Raw genomic sequence first — 27,979 nt, 5'->3', positions numbered from 1 at the left:
GCTACCCACAGAGAGAAACCGAGCACCATGTTCAGAAAGATCCACTCCATCTTTAGCTCCAGCCGGCAGAGGAAGGCTGCTGCGGAGAGCCCCTACTGCAACGGAGCCGGTCCCACCGTGAGGCTCATTCGCAGCAGCTCCATGTACGTGGTCGGGGACCACGGCGAGAAATTCAGTGAGTCCTTGAAGAAGTACAGAAGCACGAGCAGCATGGACAGCAGCCTGTACTACCCTCCCCAGGAGGAGGACCGGGCCTGGATGTATTCGCGCACCCAGGACTGTCTGCAGTACCTGCAGGAGCTGCTGGCCCTGCGCAAGAAGTACCTCAACAGCTTCAGCGACCTCAAGGCCCACCGCACGCAGGGTGTTTCCTCCACCTCCTCCAAATCCTCCAAGGGAGGGAAAAAGGCCTCTGGCCCGTCCTCCTCTAAAGAAATAAAGGTAAGTGCTGTGCGGGCGCAGGGTGCTCCTCTGTAATCCCAGAGGCTCTGGAGGCTGAGGCAGGAGGATCGCAAGCTCAAAGCCAGCCTCGGCAATTTAGCGAGGCCCTGAGCAGCTCAGCAAGACTCTGTCTCTAAATAAAATATAAAAAAGGGGCGGGGGAATGTGCTCAGTGGTTAAGTGCCCCTGGGTTCAACTCCTGGTTAAAAAAAAAAAAAAAAAAAAAAAATACTGCTGAGCTGCGCAGTTTAGATGGGAATTCTTTCAGGAGCTGTGAAAACCTGTTGCAACCGTCTAATCCATGGACTTGCTTAATAAGTCAGACCCACCCAAGCAATGGGTCAGTAGTCCTTAAAGACTCCCTATGGTCAACTTCCCAGTCTGGGAGTGGTGGCTAATCCCTTGCTTATTTTAAAAGCTAGGGACCCAGGAACTGCAATTTAATGGCATCAATAGAGCACCCGGGTGGGAAGGGCATGGACTGGGTGCCAGGTGGTTCTGAATTTGCATCCTCCATCTGTCACTTACAGCCCAATTAACAGAAGAGATAATACTTCATGGCATTTGGATGATGGCCAATGATTTCTCAGCATTTTATTGCCATTTCTTCAAATGCTATTATGATCACATTTTAAAATTCCAGGGAAAAGTGATTTTTTTTTTTTTTTTTTTGGTTTTTGTATGAACTAGATGATTTCAAATATCTAGGTGCTTAGTCCCAGGCCAGTCAAACCACCAGGGGATTAGTCCAGCAGTACCTTGGGCTCAGGTGTTCCAGTGGCTCAAGTAAGGCACAGAGAGTCTCTGGCTTGCAGGAAGTTGCCAGATGAGTTTGCTAAACACTGGAGGCCACAAACATGAAATTAATGAAAGAAAACATGCATGTATTTTGTCACCTATACTTCTCACAGAGTTTTGTAAATGCTCTTTTATTTAAATAATGCCAGTGTGAAAAGTAGAGAGGAAGTCCTGTATCATGGAAGGTAAACTAAGGCTCAAGGACCCTATCTTGTCCTACATCTTGCATGTGACTCATTAGGTCATCTGATTCCAGTTATGACCCCCCCCCCATCCACTTACTTATTCTGTTCTTTATTTCTTCCAGTTTATTTTTAATGCCTATAATTTGAGGGTCTTTGGCTGAATATTTCCATTTTTTGCAATGGCTGGACTAGAGGGTCTCCAGAGCCGGCCTGCTTCCCACTCCCTCACTGTCTTACCAGAGTGTCCTGCAGCATCCAAGGTGCATTAATGTTGAATGACCGATTGGGCTGCTATCAAATCTCTAGGGCTTGGCCCAACCCAACAGGTTTCAGCTATCTGCATTTAATACCAGGTGGGAGCCATTTAAATAATCGTTTAACTGCAAAAGCATGTCAGTGTTGGGATTTCTACAAAAGCCTCCTAGATCTGGATCCCCCTGCTGATCCTGTGGTCAGCCAGCTGTAGATTTGTGGGACAGATGTCCCCTACTTTGGGGCCAGCTTTGATGTCAGAGAGAGTGGCAGGGCCTTTGGACTTCTTTCCAGATTGAGTATTTTTCGGTTCTAAGCTATGGTTAGATTCCTTCTGGGCACTGTGCCCTGCAAAGGGAACCAACCCTTGTGGGACCTAGCGTCCTTCCTGCTGAGCTATCTGCGAATAGAGGAAAGGGAGAGAAGTAGAACAGCCACCTCTAGCTTTATGAAGTGGCTGTGAAGAGGGTCACAGACATGTACCATGCCTGGATCTTCTGAGAAGATGCCTCTTACCATGGTGTCATCAGGGGAGAGTCTTAAAAGGACATTGAAGTCAATCAGACCAAGGTATTTCTATTTACCAGCTGTGTGCCTTTGCCAAACGAGGTTTACCTTTCTGGGCCTCTATTTCAGTAGCACAGACATGGAAATGATGATATCCCTTGTGAGGAGTCAGTAACATCTTGCATGTGACTCTAGCTGGTACTTCTGGATACTCTAGTGTTGACTGACTCAGAATGTTAGGTGCAGGAGGCTGGTAGCCTTCGGATCAGCTGCTTTCCTCCCCCGTGGCTCCTCCAGAAAGAGCCGCCTACTGAGCTTACCGTGCAAGAATGTGTGTGGTCTCTGCAGAATAGGTCTCTGTGCACTCCAGAGGCAGCCGCCAGGAGGCTCCTTCCCTCTGGAATGCCCTAGCCTTCCTCTTTGGTAGAAAACCCTGCTGGTGCTCAAGGGTGAAAGCAAGCCCTGTTCTTTTCCTTGTCTCCTTATTATGGAGACACAGAAGGTGGTTTTATTTAGAACGAGAGTCACTGCAGATGGTATTAGTTAAGATGAGGTCATGCCAGAGAAAGGGGACACTAATCCAATACCACTGCTGTCCTAATAAGAAGATGGCTTTGTGAAGATGCAGAGACCCAGGGAGAGGGCCATGTGGAGGCTGGAGTGATTCAGCCACAAGCCAAGGAGCTACTGGAAGTTGGGAGAGGGGCCTGGGACAGACCCTTCCCTGGCACCGTCACTTGGAAACACATGCGTCTGGAAACACATGGACCATCTATAGAACTCGCCCTTTTCTCTTCTCCAGCCTTAAAACTCCTCTCTGTCCCAGCGCTCACCACACCCTACTGCGGTTTGTTGAAATGCGTGTCTCCCCGGGTGGACTGCACTGAGGCTGGGGCACTTGAACTAGAAACGGTAGCTTTTTCATTTTTCTCTCCCTGGAGCAGCGGACACCACTCAGCACTCATAGATGATTTGGGACTTCAAGTTTGCTGTCTTTTGTGCCATAGGTAGCTGGGAGCTGGCCTTTATGTAGGGAGTGAGCCGTGTTCTAAGTGACCCAGGACACGTGGCAGCTCCTCCTTCCTTCTCTCCAAATATCAGCCCCTTGCCTGGCCGCAGAGCCCAAGTCTCCTTGCCTGTTCCTTTCTTGCAAGTAAGATGGCTTTTAAATTATTTTGATTAAGAGCCACAGAACTCCTACATATATTTTAGATATTGACTTAGTTTACCTAAACATACAATCAAAATAAAATTGTCATGAAATGGACTTACCTCCTTTTCTTGCTTAGCACTCTGATGTTTTTCAAAGTATTCTATTTCAAAATTTGGTCATGACATGCTAACTTGATTTCACAAGGTACTACTGGGTCAAGATCTATACTTTTTTTAATACTCTGAAGTAAGGCATTTTAATTGAAAGGCTACTGGTGTCTCAGGCATGAAGCACCAGGGTGCCCGATGGTCTGCCATCCCAGCTCCCTGGAGATACCTTGAGCCTAGAAGGGCACCCATATGGGTCAAGGGAAGGAAAAAGTGTGGGTAAACCAAAGGGAAGGTGAGCCTGGGAAGTGCCCCTGGAGTCACATAGGGTGGGGGTCCCAGCCAGGCCCTGTGGGATCTGTTTCTCCCTCAGAATAAGAAGTTGTCACAAAAAATGAATGAAACATACTTTCTCCAAGATTTGAAAATCAGAACAACAAAGATCCATATGCGATCATTTTTAGGATTCTATGTTGGGCATGAGCTACAGTTTGGGACTCATTGTTTGGGTGCTCAAAGGTTCGAATTAGGGCACAATGTGCACGGCAGAGGAACAGCATATTTGAAACAGGTCCTGTCCTGTAAAGTAGAGTCTCTGAACCAACAGGGCGAGATCCTCCTCTGGGACAATGAAGAGAAACAGTGACAGTGTCCTCCATACCTGCTTCCACTGCTCCTGTGCCACAGCCCAGGCACCATCAGGAACAACCCACAGCTAATCATCCTCCAAACCCCACATGCTAGGTGTCAGCCCATCCCACGGATGGGAGAACCGGGGCTCAGAGACATGGTGGAGGGGTGATGTGAGGCCAAGCATCCAATGAACAAAGAGCCATGATGTAAAGTCAGTCTGTCGTGCCAGAATTCACCCTCCAGTAGGTGTCCCATAGCACCTTTCAACTGGGGAATATTTTTTTTTTTTCCAGTGCTGGGAATTGAACCCAGTGCATGTGAGGCAAGCACTCTTCCAGCTGAGCTATATCCCCAGCCCAGGGAACATTTTTTGAGCCTGTATAACATACAAGATGTCAGAGTGTGCACCTCAGGACCCACTGAGGACTCTGCTCTATCCTGCTCACCTGGGCATACCTGAGTCAGGGAGAGGGGTCAGGGAGGTACCCACCTGCTCTACTCACGGTGCTAGGAAGGTGTTTTAGTCAGCTTTTTCATTGCTGTGACTAAAAGACCTGACCAGGGCCATAATAGAGGAGGAAAAGTTTATTTGGGGGCTCATAGTTTCAGAGGTCTCAGTTCAGAGACAGCAGGCTCCATTCTTTGGGGCTCGTGGGAGAAGAACGTGGTGGAGGGTAGCGGAGACCTCACTCACCAGTTCCAAACTATGTCCCAAGGCCACACCCCCAATGACCCACTTCCTCTAGCCACACCCTACCTGTCTTCAGTTACCACTCAGTTAATTCCCATCAGGGGATTGATTCAATGTTGGATTAAGACTCTCATAATCCAAGCATTTCTCCTCTAAACCTTCTTGCATTGTCTCACACCTGAGCTTCTGGGGGCACCTCACAACAGAAGGAGTCTCCCAAAGGAGGCTGCGTGACCTGGGCTCCCTTCACCCAGAGAAACCTGGCTGGAAAGAAGTGACCGAAAGGCCTGGCTTCAGTTGTCTCCTCTCCATGGGTCTGTAAAATTTCCCTCTCATAGCTACCCCTGATTTCATTCACCCCAAGTCTTCACAACACTGGAATACTGAGTTTGTTCACCTGCTTTTGTGCTTCTTGACGGGTTCTTGGAAGAGAGCTGGGGAAGTAATGCAGGCCCAGTCACCATGGGTAGGTACTGTGTCCTCAAATCGTTTCCAAAAATGTAGTTTTAAACCTCCCAGCTCATTTCACAAACATCTGAGATGAGCCACACACCAGAATAATGAAGTAGCAGTAGAAATTGGAAAATCAGGAGAGGAAAAAAAAAAAAATCCACAGAAAATCAAGACCACTCAAAAAAATTTGCAGAGCAAATTTGCAGGGAAATGGCTGGATTCACTTCAAAATTCTGATGATCTAAGAAGGACCATATCTATTGCTTAGGGTAAGGGAGATTTTTTTTTTTTTCCTAACTTTGAATTCTAATGCTTCTCATATGGTACTTGATACAGGAAATTTTGTGTGATGGGATTGGTAATGATCTCAATAATATTTTAGTAGACATTCATTAATAAACCATTTCTTCATTCGTTCATTCATCAACTCACACTTATCATCCCTGTCTGCTAGGGGGGCTCATGGTTGAGAGACAGCAAGGCATAAAACCAGCACAGAGCTCCCTCTGGAGTTTCTCAGAGCCCCTGCTGTGACAACCACCCTAGCCTTGAACCCAGTCTTAGCAAAGGCCTCAGGATTATCCTTGAGTCTGAGGCTTCTGCCACTCCCTCTGAACCCAGGGGTGGACTCAGAGGCCTGAGATATGCATGGAGCACAGGTTCTTCCAACAGTCTGTCAAAATCCCCTAAAGATGTGGTTCTCCCAGAGAAAACTATACAAAGTTGTCCCCTAGTGTTTCTTGCAAACACGCCCCACCATGTCCTGCATGTTAGAAAGCCAAGTGCTCTGTCTGTGATTTGTTCTGGGGTCACCCAAATAGTCTACCTCTGGGACAGGCTTCTCCTGCCTTCCTGTTTCTTTTCATTTCTTTGAGCTCCAGCCCAGCCACCTGCATCTTGGGCTTGGAGCATTTGACTTCTCTCTCTTCTCTCCTTCTCATAAACATTGCTTCTCTCAGTGTCCTTTGTAAAAACAAACAGCAACAACAAAACCCCTTTAATTTATATACATAAAACTCACCCTTCTAAAGCATGCAAGGCAATGGTTTTGAGTCTATTCATGGTGGTGTCGCTTTCACCATTGTCTAACTGTAGAACATTCTCATCACCCTTTCCAACTGTTGGGGGGCATGTGTCAAATAAACATAACATTAACCATTTTCAACATGGCACCTTGTCATTCCTTAAGTGGGTGCTTTCTAGTGTTCTCAAATTATAGGTAATAACGTGTGTTTACTGTTAATAATTAGGCACTTTTCTTTAAACAATTTTGCATCATTAAAAAAATTTTTTTGTAGTTGTAGATGGACAGAATGCCTTTATTTTATTGGTTTATTTTTATGTGGTTCTAAGGGTCAAACCCAGTGACTCACGTATGCTAGGCAAGCGCTCTGCCTCTGAGCTACAGCCCCAGGCCTGCATCAAATTTTAAGAAAGTAAAAGTAAATAATACTAAGTAGCTTTCAAATTGTTAATTGCCAGACACTTTTCCAGTTTACAATTTATACAAACCCATGACGACTCATTCAAAAGGCAATTAAACCTTAACATATTTTAAAACACTTTTATAAAGTATTACTCATAGAGCTGGGTAGGTGGCCCATGCCTGTAATCCCAGTGGCTCAGGAGGCTGAGGCAGGAAGATCCCAAATTTGAGGTCAGCTTAGCGAGGACCTAAGCAGTTTAGGAAGTAAAAATAAAAAATAAAAAGGGCTGAGGAAGTAGCTCAGAGGTAAAGTGCCTCTGGATTCGGTTCCTATTACCAAACAAAACAAGTGTTGCTAGTAGTGTACTGGAAAATGAATTCCTTAAGAGATCATAGAAGTTTTATAAATACTCTATTTAGGAATCAGGAGAATTTTTTTTAATAAAAGGTCTGACAATTATTTCTTTAAAATAATCTTTTTAAGTGAGATACTTTTAAAAAATATTTTTAAAATATGTTCTAATTAGTTATACCTGACAGTAGAATGGATTTTGATACATTATACAAAATGGAGCACAGCTTCTCCTTCCTCCGGCTGTTCATGGTGCAGACTCACATTAGTAGTGTAATCATACATGTATATAGGGTAATAGTGTCTGTCTCATTCTTCTATCTTAAGTGAGATACTTTGAAATTTAAAAATGATGGCTGGGGTGTAGCTCAGAGATAGAGCACATACTTAGTATGTGCAAGGCCCTGCGTTAGATCCCCAGACCACCCACTGTTAAAAATTACCAAACTATTTTTTAGTATATGATTCAATGTCATTCAATACACTCACAGTGTTAAGTAGCCATCACCACCACCCATTCTAGAACTTGGCCACCATCCCAGTCAGAAACTCTGTGCCCACTGAACACTCACTCCTCATTCCTGATCTGCTACCCTGGTCTCTATTCCACTTTCTATCTCCATGAATTTGCCCATACCAGGTGTCTCCTATGCGGTCACATGCCACTTAATGACAGGGCCACATTCTGAGAAATGTGACACTAGGCCACTGTGTCATTGTGCAAATACCATAAAGCATCCTTACACCAACTAAGAGAGCTCAGACGTCACTAGGTGATACAAACACATGGGACCACCGTCATCCATGTATGTGGTCTGTTGCTAGCTGACATGTGTCTGTGCTTCTGTGTCTGACTCATTCTACTGACCACAACATTTTCAAGGCTCATCCATGTTGTAACAGGTGTCAGAATGTGGGACTACCCTGTCTCTGACAAGATTGCTTACTGGCATTTGGGGTCCTCACTGAGGACTACCCTCTATACTTTAGAGCTAGATGATGAGGTACACAGCCAACATTCCACTACAAGGACAGGGACATATAAGTGGACTGTGGATTGGGTGGGCCACAGAGAAGAGCCTCAGGAATGTTGGTTGTGGAGCCAGGCCAGCATTGGGGAGGGCTTTGGGGGCAGACTACAGCATCCTGTGAAATCCCATGGACCCCCCAACCCCACCCATAGACCCCCATGCAGCCCAGATGATTTAGGCTACAGATTTTCCAAGGCCAGGGTTATCGGTCACCCACCAGTCAGAAGAAACCTCATTAATTCTTCCCTGGGTCATGCAACTCTGAGCAGCTGGGATTCTTGGTATGTCTGCCTGAATGAACTAGTTGCAAAATGTACTCGACTGAAGAAATTCACCTACTAGAAGAATGACTTCAAAAGAAATAGTTGCATTCTGACAAAAGCCTCCCCAAAGTGATGGGTTTTTATTTAAAATAGTTTCATTCTGACAACAGTTAGTTTGCAGAATCAATTTTCACTTGAGTTCCCTCAGTCTTGATTTACAAAATAGGATCACGTCAATAACAGGTAGAAGGCTCTTTCTCTTCAATGGCAGTAGGTTCTGAATCCAATTAATCTACAAACAGATTAAATCATCCATAGATAAATTAAATATAGTATGAGAAGCAGATTCTGAATCTGTTTTGCACTGCCGGGAATTATCCTTTGGATCTGTTGGGGACACTTCTGCAAATACAGTGGTATTAGAAGGCAGATTTTCTGTGAGCATGGGTTAACCAGGGGATGGGGGGAGTCTCTCTCACTTGGCTCATCTCTAGATTGCAGAGTTGAAAGGCAGTAAAAATTCAATATAAGCTGCAAAGAATATTCCATTATGCTTGGCAGAGCTCTCTGTAAGATGGGAGACAGTGTAATAATGATTGATAACGCAGCATGTGATTACTACAAGCCCTCAGTCAAGCCGCAGGATGTGTAATTATATTTCCTAATCTACCCTAAAGCACAAACTGTTTGCTCTGCTTAGAAACAACACTTCTTCCACTCCCCTTCCTCTCCACTTGGCTAACTCCTTGCCCTGTGAGCTCCTCCCAGGAGTCTTTTCCCATAGCCACACTCCATCTCAGTGGGTTCTCCTCCTCCCTGTGTCTGAGTCCTTCCCCACACTCTCACAGCCACTATAGCAGCTCATTTGCTTATCTTTGCCACTGACGGTGAGCTCACTGAGTCCAGACTCTGCATCTTATTGATCTTTTTATCTTGAATCTCTAGCATAGTTCCAGACACACAGTAGATGTTCAATAAACCAAAAGCCTGAGAATCTCCATTTTCAAAGAAACTGTTATGAAGTTTGATGGAAGATCTAGAAAAGTCCTAGGTCAGTGGTTTTGATAACTAGAGGGCTGACCTTTTTTTTTTAGAGAGAGAGAGAGAATTTTAATATTTATTTTTTAGTTATCGGCGGACACAACATCTTTGTTTATTTGTGGTGCTGAGGATCGAACCGGGGCCACACACATGCCAGGTGAGTGCGCTACCACTTGAGCCACATCCCCAGCTCCCCCCTTTCTTTAATGGAATAGAATGTAGTTTGAGTATATTCATATGGAATCATACCCTAACGATTAAAATATTCAGTGGGTAATTGACCAGGGCTCATCAGAAGGACATCTTTTTTAGCTATAAATCTTTTTCTGGGGGCTGGGATGTGGCTCATGCGGTAGCGCGCTCGCCTGGCATGCGTGCTGCCCGGGTTCGATCCTCAGCACCACATACAAACAAAGATGTTGTGTCCTCCAAAAAAAACTAAAAAATAAATAATAAAATTCTCTCTCTCTCTCTCTCTCTCTCTCTCTCTCTCTTTAAAAAAAAATCTTTTTCTGATGATAAAGCTACATTTTCTCATTAAAGGAAGTTTGTAAAACTCAGTAAGTATAAGGAAGAAAATACAAATAACTTTAGAATCCTACCATCTGGAAATAACTATTGTAATTATTTAGGTGTATATTTTTTCCAATAATTTTCCCTACTGCATTTGTTATGATTACTAAATGTGGCTCATACATATATAGTTTTGTATTCTCTTCTTTTCATTTAATGTTATATATTGTGGGCTCTTTACCATCTTCACTTTTTGTAAACAAAAATTTTAACAACTCATTTTAGACAATTATTAAACATTATAAATAAATACTTCTTACTCTATGATCCGTAAGACATTTTTTTTATAAATCACTAGAAGTGTGATTAATGGGTTGAGGATTAAAAGATCATTAATTTTTTGAAGATTCTTCTACATATATGTGATATCGTGAAACATATATTTGGTCTTGCTCTGTTTCCTGAAATTCATCTTCTAAATTCCTTGGAGTCTACAAAGCAGTGTCTCTGTGTGCTAATGAGTAGACTGATGGCTGGAGGTCCCTAGGAAGCTTCAGGATTGGGCTGGTCACAAGGCAGGAGGAGAGAGCAGGAACTTTCAGCTCAAGCTCTGAGGAGTAGAGAGGGGCTGAAGGGTAAATTGATCATGAAAGTCCAATGAGTCAATCAACTGTGCCCATATAATAAAGCTTCCATAAAAACACTAAGTCTGGGTTCAGAAGGCCTCAAGATAGCAGAACACATGGAATTTTCTGGATTCTGGTGCTTTCTAGAAGACATGGAAGCTACTTATCCTCTCCTTTATACCTTGTCCCAACTGTCTCTATCTGGTGTTCATCTCTGTTGTAATGTCCTTTATAATAAACAGCAAACATGTTTCTGTGCTTCTGTGTCTGACTCATTCTACTGACCACAACATTTTCAAGGCTCATCCATGTTGTAACAGATGTCAGAATGTTCTGTGAGCCTCTCTAATAACTTAATCGAACCTCAGTAGGGGTTGTGGGAGCCCCCATTTATAACCTGTAGATCAGAAGCACAGGTAGAGCAACAATCTGGGGCATCTGAAGCGTGTATGTTTGGGTACAGTCTTGGGGGGCTGAGCCCTCAAACTGTAAGATCTCACCTATCTCCAGGCAGATAGAGTCAGATGTGAATGGAATCAGAGGACACCCCGAAGTCATAGAATTGCTTGCTTTCTTATGCATGGGGACACCTCCACATGTTTGGTCATAGAAGCCTTCTGCATTGATTGCTGAGTGAGAGGAGAGTAAAGAAAAACAGTTATTTCTTTTCTCCCTCTCACAATCCTGCTTTCCAGATGCATTTTGCATTTTCATCAACAGTAGATGCTTACTGTATTTTACCAGCACCAAGTATTGTCATTAATTTTAAAAGTCTGACAATTTGATGGATAAATGGCATTATTTTAAGGTGCTTTGATTATTGAGTGAAAAGTGGCCCATTTTCTTTTGGTATCCTTCTTGTTTAGTGAATTGTCCAATCATGTCTATACCTTTTTCTTTTGGTTGCATTAACTTTTTGTTATTTATTTATAAGGATTTTTTTTTTAATTTAAGGATATCAGCCCATTATCTGCCATATGTGTTAAAAATATTTTCTCCAAGTTTTTTTTCTTTTTAAAGTATCTGTTTTTAGTTGTTGATGGACCTTTATTTTGATTATTTATATGCTGTGCTGAGAATTGAGCCCAGTGCCAGTGTCTTACACATGGTAGCCATGTGCTCTACCACTGAGCCACAACCCAGCCCTTATATAACATTTCCTGATAGACAGATGCTACTGATTTTTATTTTGTCAAATATGCCAATTTTTTTTTACTTTTATTTCTTCCATTGTTTTCACTTTAGAAATTCCTTCCATACCTTAAGGTAAATTGCATACTTAACTCACCTCTTTCCCTGACTTTAAATGCTTTTATTGTTAAAAACTCAATTTAAAAATCTATTAGCAATTAATTTTGATAGTAGTAGGAACTGAAAATCCAACTTGAACTTTTCCTAAATGTGAAGTTTTCCATCACCACTCATTGGCAACTCCTTCCCTTCTGTCTTTGGGTTCAAACGTTTCACTTATTGTATGAAAAGATATTGTACTCTGTTTAAAGGTATTAATTCAACTCTATTAGTTATGCTTTTGAAATTTGATAAATGTGAGCAACTTTTTTCACAGTGTTTTGTGTTAGTAAAAGGATCATTTCGATGACGTTTAAGAAAAGGAGTTACCATGTAACTGCAAAAGAAGTAATGAATGGATTATAAAGCTGGGAGAAAAATTGTCTTACAACTATCAGGTAGCACCTGTGAGCCTGTACCTCTGTTACTAAAGATGGGCAGCTGTACTCCCCAAACTATTTTAAGGTTTAATTATAATAGAAATGTTTAATTATTTTACAGTTTTTTAAAACTTTTTTCCTTTTTGTGTTGATTTTCTCAGCTCTGTTGTCTACATCACTGATTTTTTTCTTTAGCCTTGTCAAGTTGAACATTTTGTTAATCAAAACAAAAATTTGTAGATGGGTATTTGTGCATATGCATTTACATTTCAGTGACTATGCTTTCATTCTACAGTTTGTTACCATATCTACCATGGATTGTTATTCATATCTACCCCTTTTATTTTTTCATAAACCCCCATTCAACTATTCTCTTAAGTGCAATTAAGAGATAAGATAAATATTACTTTTTAAAAATTTATATATGACATTATCAGAATGCATTACATGTATTATTACACATATAGAGCACAATTTTTCATATCTCTGGTTGTATACAAAGTATAAGATAAACATTACTTTTGACTTGGTCCTCAATATCCATCTCAAGAGTGGCAGAAGGCAAGGAGGATGCAGGAGTTGGGCCTCTTATGGTTTATCCTAAAAGCTTATATTGATTATGTTACATTTCTTGGGGATAAATTTGAATTGTTATGCATTTAATTTCACCCAGATTGAATGATTCAATGGAAAAAAAAAAAAAAAACATCTTCCCAATCCAGATCCATTTCACATTTGATTCTGGAAATTATATAACCAACATCAACGTTCAGATTTATAGGTATAATTAACCCAGAAGAGTATTATCAGTACTCCATAGCATAGACCTTGGAATTTGTGATTCAATTTATGAATTTTTTACTTTGTGATGGTGTAAAAGTGTTCTCATACAAGCAATCTGTTTCTCATTTTCAGTACAGTATTCAATAAATTACATTAGATGTTCAACACTTTATTATAAAATAGGTTTTGTGTTAGATGACGTGGTCCAATCATTGGCTAATGCAAATGTTCTGAGCATATTTAAGTTAGGCTAGGTGAAGTTATGATGTTCAGCAGTCTGAACTCATATTTTCAACTTAAAGTGGACTTATCAGGATGTAACTCATTGTAAACTGAGTAGCATCTGTATACAGTTCTTAAAATGTGTCAAGTTAAATCCAAAAGTGTAAATTAGAAGCACCCCGATTGATGGTAAAATATAAATATTAGGTGCTTTAGTCATCTTTTCCATGGCTGTGACCAAAATACCCAACAAGAACAACTTAGAGGAGGGAAAGTTTATTTGGGGCTGATGGTTTCAGAGATCTCCGTCCACAGATAGTGAACTCCATGCCTATGGCCTCAAGGTGAGGCAGCACATCATGGTGGAAGGGCCCAGTGGAGGAGAGTGCTCCCCTTATAGAAAGAAGGAGAAGAAGAAGGGTAGGGAGAGAGGGAGAAGCGGGAGGAGAAGGAGAAGGAAGAAGCCACAAGGAAGGCACCCTTCCAGGACAAGACCCAGTGACTGGCCTCTTCCAGCCCCATCCCACCTGCCTACAGTGACCTGCAACTTAGTCAGTCCATTCAAACTAGCATAGACCGGTTAGATTCTAGCTCTCACAATCCAATCACTTTACCTCTGAACATTCCTGGGTTAACACAGGAGATTTGGGGGGAAACCTCATATCCAAACCATAACATCAGGTATTGTATATAGGAGTGTACATTCATGCACTCCATAAATAGTTTTACAGCATGTTGAGCATAGAAGTAGGCATGTGATGTTCATAGACATGTTTGCCTGAATGTGGCCCATAGTCTGAAGCAGTCACTCTAAGCACCGCTGCCTGAGTCACACAGGTGTGTTAAGTTTCCTGGAAGAGAAGCAGGTAGAAGGTCAACCAGAATGTTGGGAGTTTCCAGTATCCTACAACCTGACACAGGTATGTAGCGGCTGGTAGGGAGCGTCTATTAAGAAGGAGTTGTGTTGTAACTGTGAGTGTCATTTGCCAAAGCCATCTCAAAGAAGAGGTTCGGGATCACTAGTCTAGGGTAGGACTATGGAGGGTCTAACACAATGTGTGACCGCTGTGTACCTGTTCACACAAGGCAGAACATGAGCATAGAAAAGTGTGCCGAGTCTGTCTGTTTCAATCAATGAAAACTTCAGAGGGGAGGTGACACATGAGCTGACCCAGGATGAGGGAACTGGTGGGTTTAGAATGTCCCCCTACACTTCCCTTCGACAGAGTGTTATTGTTTATAACAGGAAGCTCATTTTGTAGAATTCCGATCTCTTGTAGACAAATACAGATAGAACCCGGAAGAAAATGGACAGATTGGAGAAGGGGCGATGTAGGTACCCAGAGGGCAGGGGAAGCCAGGAGGGATGGCCGGCTGACAAAAAAAAATGCAGAATAATTTCAGAAACTGCCTTCTGGGGTTCAGAAATTGAAATGAGAAAGACGACAGAGTTTGATTTGGAAAAAAGCAGATTTCATCTGGGGGAAGTAACCCAAGACCCAGGCGGGGTGTATGGGTGGCGCAGCGGAGGCTTGGAAAAAGGTAACCTAAGGTCACAGAAGGTGACGTGTGAAAGGCGACAGAGTGGAGACAGCAATGCGATACAGATGCTCTTACAGAATACTCTTTCTCCTTGGGGCTGCTTCAGGGCGGATGGAAGAGGGACGCTGCAAACCTCAGGCGCAGCCATGTTATATCAGGAAGCAGACTGCATTCCATTCAGCCACTCCAAAGAAGCTCGAAGTTCTGTGATACAGAAAAGTCAAGACTGGGAGAGCAGCAGTCCCCTTTTGTCTCGAGTCAAGGAGGGAAAACTATTTGGGGTCTCACCCAGGGAGGATGATGACTGAAGTCCCATTTCGTGTCACCCCCTCTTTGTAAAGTAGATTTTCCTGTGCTGTTCACCTGAGCCCTGAATCCTGGACCTCTATCAATGCAGCTGGAAGGGTCACCAACGATGCTGGCCAGAAAGCTCCAGGAAAGCTGGGGGAAGGCAGGAAAAATGGTTAAAATCAAGCCAGGACTTGGACAGCCCTGACCCTGACTTCTGGCTGACCCTTGATATGGACAAAATCATCACAAAATCCATTTGGGGATATTTCAAAGTGAACTTTATAAAAGTTAATCGAAGCTCTGTTATTAAAGGGTTATTCTGAGCCCCTTTTAAACTAACTTGCCAGATCACCTGATGCTTACTTATAGTTCTCTCACAATAAGCTGGGCACTTACAAGCAGATCCACACCAAACTATGGTCTTCCTCCCAGGGTTCAAATGACATTGCGCAAGACTCTCCATTGTAATGCTAATTGTTGTAGCAGGGGGTTGCAAACAACCCAAAGATCCATCAACATGGGGGCTGCCATGTGTTTCTATAGTACAGATGTATAATGGAGAACTATGCAGCTACTAAGAAGGAAAAGGAGGCTCTCTCTGTTGGGAGTGAACCTCTGGCTACATGAAGTGAAAAAAGCAATTTCTATAGGTATATTGTATGCTCCTTCCCTTTTTTTTAAAGTGGGTAAATATGGATATAAACTCATGCTTGGAAAAATAAACAAAACGCTAGAGAAAGAATGGAGTAAACAGGATGAAAAAGGCTGGAATGGAAATAAGTTCTGTCTTGAATGTTAATTACAGTTTTGGATTTGAAACTATGCATATTGTTATAAGCTTTTAAAGCATTAAATCAAAAGAGAAAAAAACAATCATTAAAAGTTGAAAAACAACTGGTGCATATGAACCTAAATGATTACCAAGTCAACAACATAATCACAAAGAAAAGAATTTCAAGAGACTTTAAAAGAGAATTTTGGTTATACACGCCAAGGAAACACACACACAAATCTTAAATTGCATTCAATGGGCTAATATTGGTGGTGTTATTTTGAAATTATTTTTTTTAGTCTATGAATTCATGTATTGAATAAATTTAAAAAATAAATGAGCAATGATATATCAACAGGAGAATTCAAACATTATAAGGATTTTAGATTTTGAAATTATTATACATAGTAACATAAAGCTAGTAACTTTTAAAAAACAATTTTATACACAGTTTATTTATATTATTTAGATAGAGGGCATTGGGAAAAATTTAGTTCACCATATGAATTAGCCTTATACTATATGAAAAATAAAAATAATATAAAAATGCCAAAACAATCAAGGACCACATGTGAAAGGTAAAAATACATAGTTAAAGCTATTGATGATACTGGAGGAAGTGGGGAATGATGTTTTCAGTACAGCCCTCAAATTTCAAATGATAAGGACCCTTCCTTCTCATCTTTTATCTAGGCTATGCAAGATTGTGGCAGAAATAAAGCAATTTTGTTAATCTCACATGGAGCCAAGATTTTCAGTGTAAGGAAAGCACACATGGAAATTAGGAATTTAAGCATAAAACCCATTATGTTTAATTTGAACTGGATAAACAGTTTCTGTTCAGGATGTAGAGAGATGAGAAGAATATCACTTCCATCCCTTTAACAACAACAAGAAGAGAAACCAAACCCATATACACTCAAGTTTATGATTTTTCTTGGAATCATGAGAGAGTTGAGGTCTCACGAAAAGCAGCCAGCCCAAAATCTAAGAGGAGAGAGACTCTGAATGGAGTGACGACATGACTGTACCTATCTGTGTGGCGCAGGCACAGACAGATGTGGAGAAGATCCCACCTAAAATTGGCAGCAAATGGGTGGCGGCAGAGTGTGAGTTGGAGAGAGAGGAGGAGTCCCCGAGGCTTGCAAATATAGGTAGAATTCACGTTCACTCCCATGACCTCCAGTGGGTGCTCACATAAGATTGGTAGAAAGTCCTGAGGAAGTGTCCCTGGGGGTGCAGGCCTGGGGAGGGGACAGCAGCTGCTGAGGGAGGTTCCTGGATACCGGACAGGATTATGCTTTCATATCTTCCTTTGGAGCAAAAACTTTAGTTGAGGAGGGGAATGTGAGAGGGATGTTTACAACTATAGCCAAAAGAAGGCCAAGGCCACTGAATAGGCTGCATCCCCAGGACCCAGTGCCTGCCCAAGACTGGGGCCTACTCAGAAAAACAGTGAATGCCCTTCTGCCTCCTGTCACCATTGCAAACAAGAATTTGGTGGTATACTGCCCATTGCTAAGAGAGGAGTGAGAACGTGGAGAGAGACCTTCTTCCACAGGTACCACAAAGGCAAGACCTAAAACTGAGGATACAGCAGACATTGAGGAGAAACTCTGGACCATCAGCTACCACTTTGAACAAAAGCTTTTTCAAGAAAACTTTAAAGTCTAAGAGACCCTGAGAGTAATCATAGCAACAATCCCATGTAAATGATCTAGAATGACCGAGAATCAAACTAAAGGCCTAACACAGCAAAAAAAAAAAAAAAAGATTTCTAGGCATAAAAGCCTAAATATCTACTACCTTACACAGAATATTTGGCTTTTAACAGATAATTATGAGTTTTATGACAAGAAGAAAGAGGAGGAGAAGAAGAAAGGAGGAGGAGGAGGAGGAGGAAGAAAAGGTGGAGGAGGAGGCAAAGAAACCAAGAACCAAGCAACCAATAGAGCCAGATTCACAAATGGCACAGACCTTGGAACCATCAGGTCAGACAGGAATTAAACAAACAAAACAAAACAATGATTAATATGATAAAAGCCCTAGTGGAAAAGGCAGAACACTTGTAAGATAAGATGGAAAATTCCAATAAAATCATAACAACTTTAAAAAAGAATCAAAGAGACTAGAAATGGATAGCACAGTATCAAAGATGAGAATCTCTTTGATGGGCTCATCAGTACACTTTCTATAGCCAAGGAAGGAATTAGCAAGATTGGAGATGGAAAGGTAGGTAAAAAAAAATTACCAAAATGAACACACCAAGAAAATATAAGGAAAATAGAACAGAGCATTCAGGAACTGAAGAACAGCACCGAATAGTCTAATATAGACATAAATGGAGAAGAAAATGGGGGAGAGCTAGAAATATTTGAGGAAACAATGGCTGAGAATTTTCCAAAATCAACATCACCCACTAAAACCATAAAAGAAGATTGGAAAACACCAAGTAGAATAAATAACAGTAACAACAAAACCTAGGCACATTGTGATAAATTTGCTGAAAAGACAAGGGAAAAAAGACATATTACTCACAGTGGAACATGGATTAAAAAGTTACAGCAAACTTCTCATCAGAAATGATGTGATCCAGGAAACAATGGAGTGGTTTCTTTTAAAAAGCTGAAAGACAAAAATTAAAAACTCAAAATCTATTGTCTTAGTCTGTTTTATGTTACCATGACAAAATACCTGAGACTGGTTAATTCATAAAAAAACAGATCTATTTCTTACAGATCTGAAGTTTCAAAAGTTCAATGTCAGGAGCCCACATCTGGAGAGGGTCTTCTTGCTATGTCATCCCTTGGTGGAAGAAAGATGGGAAAGAAAACACACATGAAAGAGAGACGGGGGCTAGGGAGCTGAAGTCATCCTTTTATCCGGAGCTCACTTCCTCAATAACTAGTCCCCTCCTGCAAAAATGGCTTTGATCCATTTACAAGAGGAGAGCCCTCATGACCTAATCACCTCTCAAACTGTTGCACTGGGAATTATATTGAACTTTGGGGACACAGTACCTGTCAACACAGAGTTCTATGCAGAGTGAAAGTACCTTTAAAAATGAAAGCAAAATGAATATCTCTAAGATAAACCAAGAGTAGTCATTGCATTGACAGGAGACCAGTAGTACAATAAATATTAAAGGGTGATTTTCAGGAGGCGGGAATATGATAACAGAAAGTTAGATGCATACAAAGAAATAAAGAGCCTTGGGGGGAAGAGGGTAAAAATAAAATTTGTGGAATTGTCTTTTTAAATTCTCTATCTACAAGAAAAAAGAAGAATAGTGTATTGTGGTTTTAGAGCATAATTAAAAGTAAAATGCATTATAGAAATAATACAAAGGGTGGGAGAGAGGAATGGCAAATACACTGTTGTAATTTGAATCGCAGATATTAGTATGAACTCCAGATTATTTTTTCTTTTTCCAAAAAGCAATATTTCCTAGTTTATTGTAAAGGCCTAGAAGTAATGACAATCCTGCCCAATAAAAACCCCTAACATATACATTGTGCTATCTAAATGCCCCTTCTGACTCAGAGAAATAACAGAATCTAAGTCTGGAATAGGAAATGTACAAGAGGAACATTGGATATTGTGTTACGTCTAAAAGCTCGGAGGCTCTCAAAATGCTAAGATTGTGTCAAAGGAACTCAGGATCTACCTCGAAAGTGTTCTTAGTGTCAAAGGATGGGACAATTTTGAGCATCAAAACGAATTATTAGAACTGATGAAAAGGCATTATCAGGTGTGTTTAAAGTCCCTGAATTGGTACGGATACCAAAAACAAACCAATGAACCTCATTGATCATCTTTTTCTTTTTGTGGTTTTGGGGATTGAACCCAAGGCCTTGTGTATGCCAGGTAAGTGCTCTACCACTGAGCTACATCCTCAGCCCTTTTTAATTTTGGGGACATGGTTTTACTAAGTTGTCCAAGGTGGCCTCAAACTTAGGATTCTCCTGCCTCAGCCTCCCCCATAACTGGGCTCATAGTTGTCTTAGGAACTTTCTAGGATATCAATTCATTTCTTTAAAAATAATAAATGAGAGGAAAGGATCAATTATTTATTCCTCTGTTTCTAAACACAATGGATAATTGGTGAGAGTTCTTCACACCAGAAACACAGCTAATAAATGCAGAAAGAATGTAGAATTAGAAAAATCATGTCTAACACGCATGAGGCCCTGGGTTCAATCACCAGCACTGGGGAGAAAGAGCATCAACACTTCGAAATCAGTAATAAAATAATGGATCTAGACAACGACTCTAAAATCACTAAGAAAAAGTTTAAAGATAAACTTTAAATTAGATGGGTCAAGCACCACCACACAAATCAATATAAACATATAAACCCATATAACATAAAGCTGGAAAATGTGTACTGTGTGCCTCCTGATGTGTGGTATAGATCATCACTAGTAAATCATTGGAGAAATAACAGAATTCAAGTCTGGAGTAGGAAATATACAAGATGAACATTTGAGTCTCTTTTGAGATTCAGAAACATAGCAATGCCAACCTTGGATCCTAATGTGAACACACGGAACTTGCAAAAGACATTTTTGAGTCAGGGAAAATAGGATGCAGACTGGCTCCCTGCTGATATTTAAAATTATCAATTTTGTTACACATCATAATATTGTGAATGGCTGAAAACATCTACGTTCAAAATACAGTTTGAAGTATTTATGAGTAAAATTATATATTTTTTTAGGGTTGGCTTTATTTAAAAAAAAGAAAGAGGATGATAGGTGAATAATATGGAAGTAAGTTTATGAATTTTGAAGCTGCTGGTGGTGAGAATTCCCAGAATTCATAGGACAATTCTGTACATTTTTTATATCTGAAATGTTTAGAAGAAAGCAATTTTAAGAACTAGAGTATGCTATGTACTTACCAGCCCTCATAAATTTAATCTGTACTTATTAAAATTGTCATATTTCTTCCCAAACTGGTTATGTCCTTTGGACTTATCATTATAATTTATAATATAATCTAATTAAATATGATAAATGATGCAATATAAGTATGTAACAATTTTTTTTTTCTACAAAACCAAGTTGGATATTTTAGAAAGTTGATTTTTTTTTTTTTTAAGTAAGTGAGATCTGGACAAGGCAAATATGAAAGATTTGAAAAAAAAAATCATTAAGACCTAGAAGGATTTTGAACTGAAATCTCTTCAGAACTGCTTGAATTTCCTAGTTCATCTTAAATAAACATGCCTGGAAACTTTCAATGAGATATGGCATATAAGACTTGGGCAAGAAAGAAAATAAGGAACTTGAAGAAATCCCTTTTAAGGATTGGTGATCAACGATATTTGGATTTCATTCCTAAATGAAGAGTTAGGAAATAATTATGCACATATGCAGAAGCTTGATGATAAAACAGAGTCTGCTCATTGTGGGAAACGGGAAGATGGCACAACTAGAGGGATGAGGTAATTTGTCCTCTAACTCAGGTCACTTTTAAGAGTGACACAAGGTGCTCTTCATTATTATGCTGGGGTAACAGGCATACCCTGGGTGATTACTGAGCAAGCCAGGATGTTTGGTCACCTAGTCTGTGGGACATGGGATAGGAATTCCCAGATGTTTAAACACACGGGGGCAGCCTCTGTGCCTAACCAGAAGGAAGTCTAGCAGGGATGGATGCTGGACATCAAGCCAAGGGAGCCAACACCCTGCATGAACACAAGCAGAGAAGTGCTTGCCCAGCAGGGGGTTTAGGTTGGGTTTGGGGCTGGGAAGGTGCACCTCTTGGGTGGGAGGCTGTCGTTGGGTGGCAAGATGAAAGGAGCAGGGTCACCTCTGTGGCTAAGCACTAGGAGATGCAAAAGCATGTGCTCAAGGACGCAAGGAGTCTCAGCTCTTTAGTGAAAGAGCTTTTGTCCTCTGTATTCATTGATCTATATCCTGTCCTCTTGGATCCTGTCCCCTGTGCCCCTGTCATCATGGAGCTCGGCTCTTGCATAGCCAGGAAATAAGACTGGTGTTGGAGCTTTTCATCCTGGATTAGTTGCTGAGGTGGGGATTGGTGAGCCATTCTCCCTCCCCCAAGCCCTGGAGTCCCTGGATTATCTGATTTCATTCCTTTGCAAAGAGGTCAGACACAGAAAATCTCTATATCCAGCTGGGAGTGGGCACCGCTGTTACAGAGTCACCCTGAAAATGTCGAGGGAGATACAGACTATCCACAAGTCACTTCCCAGGGCTGGGCTCTGGATTGGAACAGGGGCAGATTTTGTTTGCAGGGAAGGAAGGCAGGGCTAAGCAAGGAAAGACAGCAATTTGCTTATTCATTCGCTTATGTACCTACTTCATTCCATAACGGATCTTAGGGAAAACCCTTCTTTTGAGATGAGACTTGATCACACAGGCAGGTGTAGGCCAGTTGCTAATGACACCAGAAAGCCGCAGATGATGACTCATACTCCAGCCATACCAGGATCCAAACTTCTTGTAACAGAAGCAAGTTTTATAATCACGGTATGTTGCACAGCCCAGCAGAGACTCCTGGTGGGGTCCAGAAGGGCAGCTCTGCAGTGTTGGTGGATGAGCTGGCTGTCCCGAGTGCATGGGGGAGCCTGGGAAGGCATTACTGCCACATACGGCCAGAGCGTCAGGTGTGGCTGGGAGGCCCAAGCAGGAGTCCTAAAGCTCAGAGTTTTGGAAATAAGCAACATGATTATGTATTTGGAATAACGAGTGCACAGCTGAAAGGGCTACTGCCCACCAGCTCTGGTGACAGAGACTGAGGTGGCAATTTCTAGGCTAGTGGTTTATTTCTTTCTTTCTAAATCTGTGATTGTTACGTGGTGCTGGACTTCCACAGTGTCAGGTACTCTTGGCAGGCTCTGTGTGGGTCATGGTCAAGAGGATGATAAACTGATGCTGTGGTTCTGGTCAATTAGTTGCTTGGCTACCTTGTTGCAGGGGGTAGAGATGGGACATCAACACACAGACTCCGGGAGATGGTGAGAGAACTGGCTGGAGACCCACCTCAGGTCGTCGTCCAGTAGCTTGGTTTATTTTTGGAATGCACACAACTGTTATAGGGTTTGAGTGGGGCGTGCCCGTCAATCATACACAAGCAAGATAGTATGCCTAATGTAACCACACTATGAGGATGCTCTAAATATTGCTATCATCAGGAAGGGTCTTTGTTCCTAGGGGAGCGGGTATCTAAGTTAGAAGTTCCATGTCGAAGCTCCTGGCTATCAGTTTCCTGGCCTGGCAGCTTGGCAATGCCAACCACAAGTGCTATGGCTGTGGTTTCTAGAGCAGAGCACCCCATCCTGCAGGCATTCCTATCAGGCCTGAAGGAGTGTAGATTCTTCAAGCTCTCCAAGCTGCTCATAGCTGCTAGCTGCTAGCTGCTAGCTGTAAACTGAAAGTTATTCCAACAAACTGAGATCATGCACAAGTCAACAAAGAGTCTGGAACTTGGTTAGACACTGAATAGATTCATTTAAGTGTTACTTATTATTATTTATCCCATGATTGGGGCCCAATTTGCCACTTTCTCTCCTCCCTCTGCTCACTTTCATCTACTCTATTGGTTTTCCTTCTATTTATTTTTTATTGGTGCATTACAGTTAGATATAAAATTGGAGTGCACTGTGATATAGTAGTACAGGCACATAAATGACATAGTTTGGTCACCTTCATTTTCCGGTTCTTCTCCTTCCTCTTCCCTCCCTCTTGGTTCCCTGATTCTACTCCACTGATGGTCCTTGCATTTTTTTTCTAATATCTGATGACAAATCTGTGAACAAGAATGAAATAGATCTTATTGTCCTTTCATTATCTCTGTCTGAGATATTTAGAAATCTGCTGACCCACAGCACTTATGGATTTGGTGTATTGAACTTCCTTCAATGGGGCACTTAATCAAATTTACCTTTTTTTTTTTTTTTAAAAAATTAACACATAATAATTGCATATATGGGGTATAATTCAATACAAGTCTGCAAGATGTATTGACCAAATCAGATTGATTAACATTTCTACCTTCTTAGACATCTTTCATTTCTTTGTGTTGGGAACTTCAAACTCCTCCCTTCTAGTTCTTTATAAAATACATAATAATAATGGGGCTGGGATTGTGGCTCAGCAGTAGAGCACTTGTCTTGCACATGTGAGGCCCTGGGTTTGATCCTCAGCACCACAAAAAGAAATAAAAATAAATAAATAAAACAAAATAAAAGTAAAAAAAAAATACATAGTAAGGATGGGGCTGTGGCTCAGTGGTAGAGCACTTGCCTAGCATGTGTGGGGCACTAGGTTTGACCTCAGCACCACACACACAGAAAACTAAAGAAACAAAATAAGGGTACTGTGTCCATCTAAAATATATAATAAATTGTTGTGAACTATATTGACTCCACTGTGCTATGAAAGTAGAGTTTATCCCTCCTATCTACCTGTATTTTGTAATTCTTGGTCTCCAACTCATTACCCTTCAATCTCCGCTCCCCTCTCCCCTTCCTCTAAGTGACCACTACTCTTTCTAGTTACATGAGATCAAACTTTTCAGCTTCCACATGTGAATAAGGACATGTGGGGTTTTCCTTTCTGTGCCTGGTTTATTTTACTTTATATAATGTCCTCCAGTTCTATCCATCTTGCAGCAAATGGCAGGATTTCATTTTTTTTATGGCTGAATAATATTCGAGTGCAAATATATATACCTCATTTTCTTAATTCACTCACTCATGATAGACACTATGGTTCACTTCGTATCTTGGCTTTCAAACTTACCTTTGAAATCTCATAAATTCTTGACTCCATATTCATGAAGTTTCAGCAACACTTTTTCCAGCATATCCGGCTTACGTGCCTGAGGGTCCTCAGAACCTGGTTCAGCCAGCCCTCCTCCCCTCTTATCTCCTGCAGAAAGCAGCTTCAAAGAAATACTCGCAGTTCAGTGCTGATGTGGCCGAGGCCATCGCCTTCTTCGACTCCATCATTGCAGAGCTGGATACAGAGAGGGGATCCCGGGTGGCCGAGGCTGACCTGCTGAATGAAGACGTGGATTTCGATGGTGTGTGCTGGGGAAGGGACCCTAACCCAGGGGCTGAAAGTGCGTGGGGATGTGAGTGGGATTCTGGGATAAGCAATGGGTTCCCCCCTCCTGATTAAAGGAAACCCCTCTCCCTGACGGCCCCTAAGCTTGTTATCTCTGGGGACCTCCTGCTTTAGCTGTCCCTGCTGCTACCACCCCAGCCTCCAGCCAGCACTCTGAGGCCCTGTGGTCCACGGAGCCGAGACAGGGTCAGGCTTTCCTAAGAGAGGAAAAGTGACAGGGAGCAGAACTAATGGAGGAAGGGTGTGTAGAGAGATCCTGTTTAGTGACACAAAAAAGTTCTGGAGATTGCTATGGGAGTGTATTCAACACTACCCCAATGGCACATTTAAATATAGTGAAGATGGTTTGATGTCACCTACATGTCACCACAATTTTGAAAAGAGAAAGGGCACGGATAAACTAGATTTGAAAACCTGGCCTCTGACCCTACCAAAGCTCGGTGGTGGGTGTTGTTGCATAGAGCAGGAGAGGCCCAGGAGCCTGCCCAGGCCCAGCCAGTCCCTGGGGCGAAGGAAGGGGAAGGGGTAGGCTTCACCTCCCTCCTCACCAAGGTGATCACTGGGGAGAGCAAAGAATTCTAACAGGTTGGGAAGTTGAGCCTACTTTTAAATTCCCAACCTGTCCATTTCTTTAAACTTTGACTTGCCCTCCCCCCCCCCCCACTCTTACCTAGATACCTAGCAACAGCTTCTGGTACTGATATTAAATAATCTTGGGGGTTTAATCTAATGGCCAAAGGAAGACACGCTTGTGGTTTGTGGTTGTTCTGGTCTCAGTAGATGTGCGTCTGAGAGATTTGGGTTTTCAGATTGGTTCTGTGACATGTTCCCCATCCCTCCCCCAGCTCATCCTACCCTGTGGGCAATTTGCTCACCTTCCCCATGGATGCAGCCCCACATCCCCCAGCAAACAGAAGCCGTCACCCAGGAGTGGGTCCTGGGAAATGCAGAACATCTGTGGAAGGATGACAGAGTCCACTGAGGGTGCAAGTGTCATCTTCACAATCACAATCTTTTAATGAAATTTTTTTTTTTTTTGTCACAAAATGACTGTTTTATCCTGGTAAAAATAACCATCTATGTCAATTGTGACTCCAGTTAATCAAACAACATGCTAAAACATAAAGAAGGTAAAAAAAATGTATGACCTCAAACCATCCAGCAACAACCCACATGGGGCACATGACCTTTCCAAAGTGTTTCCACACACACACACACACACACACACACACACAAATACACACACACCCGCACACACCAGTTTATTTTATTAACAAAAATAGGATCTTCTTTCATTTAACAATGTACATTACACTTTGAGTATGATTCCAAGTCAATAATACAGACCTCTGTCTCTGTGTTTGATGGAGTGAATATTCAGCACCCCTGTGCCCTACTTGCTTGGCCACTGGGGCCTTTCTAAGGATCCACTGTGTCACTACCCATTCCCGGTGAGCTCTTAGCCCCGCCCACCCTCTCCTTTGCCTTCTTCCCCTCTTGACGCCCAGCCCTCCCTTCCCAGGTCACCCTCTTCTCTCTTCCAGTGGCCACCAGCTCCCAGGAGCACAGCTTGCATTCCAACTGGATCCTGCGCGCCCCACGCAGACATTCTGAGGACATTGCTGGACAAGCTGGCCACACCTCAGACAGCCAGTTTCGAAGGAGCACGGAGCGCAGGACCATTGGCACCCAGAGGAGACTGGAGAGGCACCCCATTTACTTGCCCAAGGCTGTGGAAGGGGCATTCAACACCCTGAAATTTAAGCCCAAAGCCCACAAAAAAGAGTAAGTGCTTGGGCTAAGTACTGGAACTAAGACGCTTCTGTGTCCTCCAGACCCTTGGGTGGTTCTTAAGGTGTGTGGAGTGCCCATCCTACGTGCCAAAATTATTCCTGTATATTGTATTTTGCGGGGGCAGGATTTCTAAAGATTTTTTGATAGTGTCTATTATAGCATGGTCCACCATTGTCTTCTCCTTGGATAGAGCTTCAGCTCTGAATCTCCCTCCCTTTCTCTCTGGCTCATTTAACCCTCATGTTTTGGGCCATCTTCTTTCATTATTGTCCCCAAGTGCCATTGATACAGATTTTTAATGAGAGTTTGGGGTTGAATGCAGTAAGAAGTCTACAGTCAGAGACATGGTATCTCTGTGGGCAATGGCCATCTTGGGCAAACCATTTATAACTTTTCCTTATTTCTCTTGACTTCAATTGCTAGTTAGCTGTGCTCATTCCTGGCTCAGAGATACCTTTGCAGTCTACACTTGTGTTATTTCCATGGAGAAAACATGTAAACTATATTTTTAACAGATTGTTACTAGAGGTGTTTGCAGAAGGTGCTATCGCTTGTTGCAATCCTCTCTGGAACTGAGAATTGGTTGGTTAGAAAGAAGAGTTCAACCCCAGACTCTCCCAATTCTATCCTGAAGGGCCATCTTACCACCACCTCCCATGTCTCTCCTCCATATCCTCCTGTCCCAGGACCAATCACCGTCACTAGCCCCACACTCCTGGTGCCTGTTCACGCAGGTGTGAGTCTTGTGCTCCTAAGTTTAGGTCTGGCCAACCCAGGCCTTGCTGTGGGGCCTGCCTGTCCAACAGAAGGGCCTATAGAGGCTCATCCAGTGGTTTCCTTTGCTTCTATAGAAGTCACCCAATTCTGATGGAATCAGGGTTTCCTAGGTAGCATTTTCCTCTCATAATAATAAACCATGTACAAGACATAGTGAAACCATGACCCAGTCCTCATCACTTGTCCTTCTCTAAGGCCAGGCCAAGGCCCACCTGAGATCCATCTAAAGTTCCCATGATGACACTGCTTGCTCTTCGCCAGAGCCCAGGACTTGGGGAGCCATCTGATGGTCTCCACAGGAATGGTGGTAATCCAGGCATCCCTTCCCTCTGTGCGGCTGGCCAAGCTGAACTTAAACTCTGTGCCTCATTCCTCCCTTCTAGCCTAGGGAGCTCCAGACAGATCCTCTTCAACTGCTCAAGAGAAGATACGGGATGGGATGCGGAGCTCTTTGCACCGGAGCCCATGGCGTCTCCAGGGGAGGATTACTATGAGACAGAGAATCCCAAAGGGCAGTGGCTGCTTCGAGAAAGACGATGGGAGCGGACAGTGCCCTGA

At 42.3% G+C, this 27,979-nt stretch overlaps 1 protein-coding gene across 1 annotated transcript; it reads left to right on the top strand.

The window, feature by feature from the left end:
• Nucleotides 1-27: 27 nt before the first annotated feature.
• C12H13orf42 (chromosome 12 C13orf42 homolog) lies at nucleotides 28-27,979 on the top strand. The gene is made up of 4 exons (XM_076872525.1): nucleotides 28-441; nucleotides 24,659-24,806; nucleotides 26,395-26,635; nucleotides 27,805-27,979. Exons 1-4 carry the CDS (start codon nucleotides 28-30, stop codon nucleotides 27,977-27,979), a joined length of 978 nt encoding a protein of 325 aa, XP_076728640.1.

The sequence above is a fragment of the Callospermophilus lateralis genome, chromosome 12 (genome assembly GCF_048772815.1).
Source record: "Callospermophilus lateralis isolate mCalLat2 chromosome 12, mCalLat2.hap1, whole genome shotgun sequence".
NCBI classification, from domain to species: Eukaryota; Metazoa; Chordata; class Mammalia; order Rodentia; family Sciuridae; genus Callospermophilus; species Callospermophilus lateralis.
The sequence above is the reverse complement of the archived record's forward strand: the minus strand, read 5'-3'. Positions and strand labels throughout refer to the sequence as shown.

What these genes read in the sequence shown, in the direction of transcription:
- C12H13orf42 (XM_076872525.1), top strand. Translation starts at nt 28, where the DNA reads ATGTTCAGAAAGATCCACTCCATCTTTAGCTCCAGCCGGCAGAGGAAG. An exon ending in CCTCCTCTAAAGAAATAAAG is followed by an intron (nt 442 to 24,658) that starts GTAAGTGCTGTG and finishes TATCTCCTGCAG; the next exon opens with AAAGCAGCTTCAAAGAAATA. An exon ending in CCCAAAGCCCACAAAAAAGA is followed by an intron (nt 26,636 to 27,804) that starts GTAAGTGCTTGG and finishes CCTCCCTTCTAG; the next exon opens with CCTAGGGAGCTCCAGACAGA.